This window comes from Lactuca saligna, chromosome 2, assembly GCF_052625555.1.
Source record: "Lactuca saligna cultivar CGN05327 chromosome 2, ASM5262555v1, whole genome shotgun sequence".
Taxonomy (NCBI): domain Eukaryota; kingdom Viridiplantae; phylum Streptophyta; class Magnoliopsida; order Asterales; family Asteraceae; genus Lactuca; species Lactuca saligna.
In genome coordinates, this window is record NC_136418.1 from 112,270,423 (window position 1) to 112,277,683 (window position 7,261).

The 7,261-nt window shown below is 27.6% G+C and overlaps 1 protein-coding gene across 7 annotated transcripts; it reads right to left on the reverse strand.

Annotated features, from left to right (window-relative positions):
• Positions 1-1,132: 1,132 nt before the first annotated feature.
• LOC145031376 (nuclear transcription factor Y subunit A-10-like) lies at positions 1,133-5,837 on the reverse strand. 7 transcript variants are annotated; one of them, XM_078979915.1, is made up of 6 exons: positions 5,624-5,837; positions 4,998-5,246; positions 4,704-4,852; positions 4,217-4,279; positions 3,645-3,785; positions 1,133-1,905 (listed from the first exon to the last, which is right to left on the reverse strand). In XM_078979915.1, exons 1-6 carry the CDS (start codon positions 5,823-5,825, stop codon positions 1,558-1,560), a joined length of 1,152 nt encoding a protein of 383 aa, XP_078836041.1. In that variant the 5' UTR covers positions 5,826-5,837; the 3' UTR covers positions 1,133-1,557. The 7 variants fall into 7 exon arrangements, with proteins under 7 accessions (XP_078836041.1, XP_078836043.1, XP_078836048.1 ...); XM_078979922.1 differs by having other exon boundaries at positions 1,134-1,905; positions 4,998-5,304; positions 5,624-5,759; XM_078979920.1 differs by having other exon boundaries at positions 1,134-1,905; positions 4,998-5,311; positions 5,624-5,746.
• Positions 5,838-7,261: the final 1,424 nt, after the last annotated feature.

Consider the following 7,261-nt stretch of genomic DNA (forward strand, 5'->3'; position numbering starts at 1 on the left):
AAATCTACGAAACTGGTCAAAAAGGGTTTTTTCGAAGTTTTAGCCGGTAGTCTGTGCTTTTCTATTAACAAAATTTAGTTTGAGAGTTTTTCATAAATTGGACAAAAATTTTGGAATTTTTCTGAAGATTTTCCTAAAATAAAATGAAAAAAGGATTATGATATGATATCTAATCGTATGTGTGGTGTTTTTATATTATATAATCCCTTTTAGTTTTCTATTGTTTTTGTTTCCGAACATGCATGAATTTTTGTTTCCGAACATGCATGATATACATTATTGACTCTAATTCCATGATACAAAATCCAAGTTTCTATTTTATCCGAGTAAAGTATTAAAAGATAATAATAATAATACTAAAAAAAAATATATAAAACCAACATCAATTTATATACAAAACTAATACGTCCACAGGTTCAAACGATAACGGAAAAAAGAAAAATCATAACCGTTTGGTCGACTTGGATTTCGGGTCAACCGTTCAATTGAGTTTTTTATAAACCTGACGAGTTCAATCCAAGTCATAAATATGTAAAAACCTGCTATCTTCACCGGGTTATGGTTCAACTGGCTTGATCCAGGTTTTAAAACATTTGTAGATATAATGTTATAATATTCATTAATCTCAAGTTTAATGTTAAAGTTTCATTTACAAACCGGCTGGATTTCGAAATTATACATTCATATTTTATTATTAATTTGTACAATAATAGTATATATAAAATATTTATTACTCGTGATGTCCTGTAACAAATTAAGTTGATGCTAATTTATTGTTTAGATTAAATCTAATTTTTATATTTTTCATGTATAATAATATAATTTATAAAGTTATTATAATGAATATATTTATTTTGTGAAAAATTAGACATTATTTGTTGTGCTAGCTGAAAAAGTAGTTACTCATTGAGTTATCTTATCAAAAAACTACTAAGTTATTTTTGTTGTCTTACCAAATAATTTAGATTATTTGTGTCGGTTTTGAAAAAAAAAATCTAAAACCAATAAAAATTATAATATTATAAAAAAAATATAACATTACTATTTTTCATTTAGGATTTATTTAAATATATAAAGCCTTAAAATCTTAAAAAAATTACTTGCAAAAGTCGAGAAGTACATAAAATAATTAGTAACAAACATCTAGTAACCAACATAGAAATATATTACACCACCCAAAGTTAGAAGTTTATAGTTACACAAAATGTAGAAATTACATATACTAAAGTTTTTAAACCAACAACTAGACCAAAAAAGTCATAGTTGCGGATTTATTTCAACAACATTTAAGTAAAGATGAAACAAACACATCGATCTCCAAGTGTTTGTTCATTTTTTTAACATGCATTAAGGTTATGAACATCCCATAACTCCTCTCAAAACATTGCACATCATGCAATGCAACGAAAGAAAGGTTAGAGACAACCTTAACACAATAAGCCAAGGATGAGTTGCCAAAGACAACCAGATAAATATTTCAAATATTTCATCTGGTTGTAAAGATAAGAGGTCCCGATATGTTGATATACATACAACACATCAGGATCTCATCTCACATTAAATTGTAAAATTGCAGCGACTATCACCACCACCTGCCGCTGCAACCCATTTGCCATGCATGCCAAAACTATGTCCGGAAGCTGTGTTCCCGGACATCATTTCTGAAAAAGAAACCACCGAAAGGTTTCCCATTGAGAACATGTTATTTGGTTCACGATGAGAGATAGTGGTGTTATGATCAGACATGAAAATGGCATAATTAGAAGATTTTAAAAGGTTTTTGTCTTTTTCTAGATGTGTATTTTCATCTTTGCAGTTGTTTTCCTTTTTGGTGTTCAAGAAACGGCCTCCGTTCCCTCTTGGTCGACGCATTGCATGGAGATGACGTGAGTGGTGCATATATGGCTACACATAAAAAAACGATTAAAAAATACATAATTTTTTTAGCTTTCATGGTGAATATTGAATAATATACTATAAGCCACGAAATTTATAATAAAAGTTTAAGGTGAGTGTCTAAGCTAGAAAATCGTACTAAAGTGGATTAAATTACCCATAAGTTTTAAGTTTGATTAAATCGAAACTATACATAAGAAGAAAATTTTTGGTAGGAAGGTATATTTTTTCCCGAACATACAAAATGAATCATTAGATGATTCATTTGTAAGATGATTCACAAGAAAAAATTCTCAAAAAAAACATCTCGATAATTCATTTATACAATCATTTTGTTGTTATTCACAAAATTATCATAAAAATTAATTTTTTCTTAATTTACTTAAAAATGAATCATAAAGATGTTTTATGAGAATTTTTTCTTGTGAATCATCTTACAAATGAATTATCTAGTGATTCATTTATTTTGTTCGTCAAAAAAATATGTAGAAAAAAACTTCTTACCTTCCTACAAAAAAAAAAATTCTTACCGGATATATATATATAATAAGGTTAGGTTCATGTGAGGCGACCTAATTTTGTGAGACCGTAAGACGAAATCCTAGCAACTCATTTAGTAGATAAAACAAAAAACATTTTTAAAATGTAAAATAATTGAAAATTTTCGAATTTTTTTTTCCAATTTTATTTTCGGAATATATATTTTCCAAAAAAATAAAAATAAAAAATACCAAAAAAATAAAAAATAAATACAAAAATACATTTGTTACATATTTTAGTAGAATATTTAGAATATTCTACATATCTGATAATTCTAGTAGAATATTCTAAACATTCTAAAAATCATATGAGAAATGTACAGTGTAATATTCTATTAGAATATTTCACATATTTAAAAAAAGACGGTAATCTATTTTATTTTATTTTAATTTTTTTAGGTAAATAAATTTCCGAAAATAATAATTAAAAAAAAGAATTTTTGGATTTTTCTTTTTATTTTGCAAAATAAAATTATTTTTAGATTTGCTCTCACGGTCTCACAAAATTAGTATGGTTTCAAATGAACCTGAACCCATATATATATATATATATATATATATATATATATATATATATATATATATATATATATATATATATATATATATATTCATTTCTTCCATTTACTAGTGTTACTTTATAAATAATGTTTCATATAACTTATAAATTATTATGAATTATAACAATTATAAATTATAATAATGTTTTTCATAAAAAAAATATCGGATTAAATTTTACATTAGTTCTATACCTTATAAATAGTTACATATTTTTTTGTAAACTAACTTTTGTGATTTGGAAATATCTTAAATTTCGTAAAAAAAAAATGATCCATCAACTAATTATATTGGAAAAGAGTAAATTACAAATTTGGTCTTTATTGTTTTATTCATAATTGCTATGAATTTTAAAATTGTGTCAACATTGTCTTTAAGTTTGTACTTATTCTTCCATATGGTCTATGACCAAATTACAAATTTGGTCCCTATTTTTTTAACTCATAATTGCTATGAATTTTAAAATTGTGCCAATATTATCTTTTATGTTTATAATTCGATTTTGAGTAAATCATAAAGACTGTATCTACAATGAGATGCAAAAGGAAAGGTCGACAATGAAAAAATTTTAAAATTTGTACTGAACTTGTAATTTTGATTATAACATAACAACAAAATTTATAATTTAATCTTTGATTATGTAAGACATACCTTACGATTTTTCAAAACTTTATTTGCCATTTCTGCCTTAGCACGTGATCTTCTACGTCTTATTATTCCATGATATTGTTTTGCATTCACAAAAACCGGTTCATCATCATTGCTTAAGTTTAAAGGCAACATTATCCGACCCTGAATAATTATCGAAAAGATAATAAATGTTATTTCAATATATACCAATATAAATAAAAAAAATTATGAATCAGATTCCTAAGTAAGCACATTCATCCAAATAGAATAAACATAAAAGTGATTTGTTCTTTTAACCCATGATACTTAAATAAAATTTTTAGGGGTTAAATTGCAAGAAATAAGAATGTAATTTAATTTTATTGATTTGTTAATTTAGCATCTTACTTTAATTTTTCTTATTGTATTTTGAAATCCTACCTCATTATAGTTATATCATCCAAAATACAATTAGATAGATTTTTTAAAACATAACTTCTAATAAAATACAAAAAGTATAATATTATAATTTTATGGTGTGCTATTTGATACGAAAATATTTGTTTTTTTGCTTAATTAATAGGAACAAATGTAAACAAACTAAGGACACACACCGTGATTTGATGTCCTTGAGTTGAGAACACTCCATAACATTGATCTCTATACTTTCCACAAAGCTACATCACCATTTGATCAAGAAAATATATAATAAGATAATAATAAAAATCAATATTATCAAAAGAATAACATTTAAACCACATTTATTACACTAAACATCACTAAACATAAGACAACAAAAAGTTTGTATTTTTTGTCTAATTAATATCAATCTTAAACTCTCCGTATCATTTCCAATCAATCAAACACAAACACAAACACGTTTTTGTCTCATTAATATTAGTCTGAATATCATTTCTAATACTGTTTTGTTATGTGATGTCATTATAAAACTGTCACCACTCTTATATCATATCATCTGTTTTGTTATGTCATGTCATTATAAAACTGTCACCACTCTGTCATATCATATCATATCCTGTGTAACAAACTGTTACCGTTTTATCATGTCTTGTCCTGTGTAACAAACAGATAAAATCGTACCATGGTAGGTTGACCAAATCTAAGATAGTCCGAAGGAACAGATTCCATTGAAAAAGATGTCTGAATTTTCGTTGGTTTTTGGGTGTTGGATGAATTGTTGCACTCATCAGAATCCGATGCCGATTGATCAAGTTTTCCACTAACATTTCCTGTTTCAATTCAACACAATCTTCAGATGTAAACTCGAAGACACATTTTACTTTTAAGATTAAACCGATTTGTTTATAAATCCATAAAACCTTTAGGATCTAACTGAGGAACAGGTCGATGAACACAAAGAACTGAAAAGCATACCAGTGAATATACTGAACTGAGTTATATCCCTTTTGTCGAACACTTGGTCTGCATCATGATCATGATCATGATCTGATCGTTTAGGTGTGAATTTTGATCCGAAAGTAGTGTGGTTGTGAATTGATGAAGGCTTCGCTTTCATGGATTCCTCAAGAGATGATCCAGTCACAAGTCCACTCCACCAAGGAACTGAACTCATCGGAATCAAACCTTCATGTTCTTTGTAATCAACAGAGTCCATCGTCATAACTATAATCCAATTACCCAGATCAGATTGAATCAATTTCCAACACCATATGATTGTTTCCTGCGAACTTACGTATGAAGATCATTAGATTATTAGATTATCGATAAAAAGGATACCAAATCAATACTAGCTCAATTCAGAACAGCTTAAAGCTTAAAATCATACGAAAAAAGGTAAGTACAAATCGTTACATTAACAAACATTCTGTAAAGTGTAAAACCCATGAAAATTAACAAAAACCCATGTCGATTTGCTAATCATTTTTTGAAGGTTAGTGAACATGAGATAGCAGAGTGAAGGGAGTGAATATTCCGAGACAATAACAAGGAGAGAGAGAGAGAGAGAGAGAGAGAGAGAGATTAAGAAGAGGGAATCGTACCAATTGAGAAAAGAGAGAGAGTGAAAGAATTCAAAATCCAATTATGAAACGGAGAAAGAGAATTCCCAATTGACAGGTGCCGTGTTGATACAGTTTGAAGATCTTGAAGAGGTATGGGAGATGATGAAAGTGAAACAGGAAAGAGACCAATGAGTGAAAACAGGAACCAATTGGGTTGGGTGCCTCTAGTGACCAATAACATATTGCTTTTATGGATTTTTGCTATTTTGCCTTTTCTGCTTTTGTTTATTAATATTTATAAAAACATAAAATACAAAAATTATTCTTTAAAATTTCAATAATTTTCTATTTAAGACTATACGGAGCGGGCAACACCACCGCCCGTTATGCTTATGTGGCAGGCTCTTAACGGCTCCATGGCGGCAGGAACAACGCCCCAGCCAGTCGTTATCGGTTATGCCACCAGGATGTGATGGTGGTAATGGGACGAAACGCGTGTTATTCCTCTGTTTTTTTTTCCTGACTTGCTTCTTCTCAACACCGTTTCAAATAAAAAACACCATTTCATTTCGATGTTTATAGATATGTTATTGAAAGAAGAAGATGATGTGACACCCATAAAGTGGGTAGAGCCTAAATGATTTATTCTTATACAATCTCATCTCAAGAATTATGCAGCAACTAAATGAGATATATATTTTAGACCATTAGGTAGATAAAATAAATGCTTAACCTTCTGCAAAAATAGCTTAATTCATAATTAAAGTAAAAACATTTGGTGTTGTAAAGGAATAAACACTTAGATATCGTTTTTAGATCGTTTGACGGAAAGTTGTGGTGAAAGTTTGTTTGTGTAATAACGGAACAAACATGAATATTATTTTTTTGTTCATTTAATTAAAAGAAAAAACACGGACAATGCATATGTTTATGTTCGGTGATAATATTAAATTAGATTAGATATATAATATTTAACAACCGGTGAGAATGAAATGAAGATTTTAAGAGTGTTTTAAGTTTTGGAACTTTTACATTTACTAAAAATTAGGGAAGAAATCCCGCGTTGCAAGTGTTGGAGTTGCGGGGTGGAGGATATTTCATAGTGTTATATAAAAATCAGGAAATAACCACAAATTTTACAATGCTTTACATATTCCGGTTCTAATTTTTTTTTTCATATTGCTATAAGAAAATGTAATTTTAAATGTTGGTAATTTTACAAAGAATCAAATTACAATGCTTTATATGCTATACATAGTATTCGTAAAAATACAAAGCTATATGTTGGTAGATTTTCGCAAACAAACAAATAAATAAATAAATAAATATTTTTTTAGCATACTTAGTACAACACATGTTTGATGAAAACCAATATTGATAAGAATTCCTGAGTTTTTTTTTTCTTCGGCAAACAAAGCTAAAGTTGGCTGCACACATTGATAATACAACAACTTTTTAGGGATATATATATATATATATATATATATATATATATATATATATATATATATATATATATATATATATATATATATATATATATATATATATATATATATATATAGAGTTGTAATTAGTCGAAGGGTTTCATGTCTTCGAATGTACTAAGTCTTACTATCTTTTCTAATCTATTTTACTAAGGCATTGTATTCGAAGCTTAACGCTTAGTTCTTAGTA

Bases quoted from the DNA above. Each gene is read 5' to 3' on its own strand.
- LOC145031376 (XM_078979915.1), bottom strand. From the start codon at position 5,825: ATGTTATTGGTCACTAGAGGCACCCAACCCAATTGGTTCCTGTTTTCA. The intron at 4,280-4,703 runs GTACGATTTTAT...ATGGTGATGTAG, and splicing joins GATTTGGTCAACCTACCATG to CTTTGTGGAAAGTATAGAGA. The intron at 1,906-3,644 runs GTATGTCTTACA...TTTTATGTGTAG, and splicing joins AAGTTTTGAAAAATCGTAAG to CCATATATGCACCACTCACG.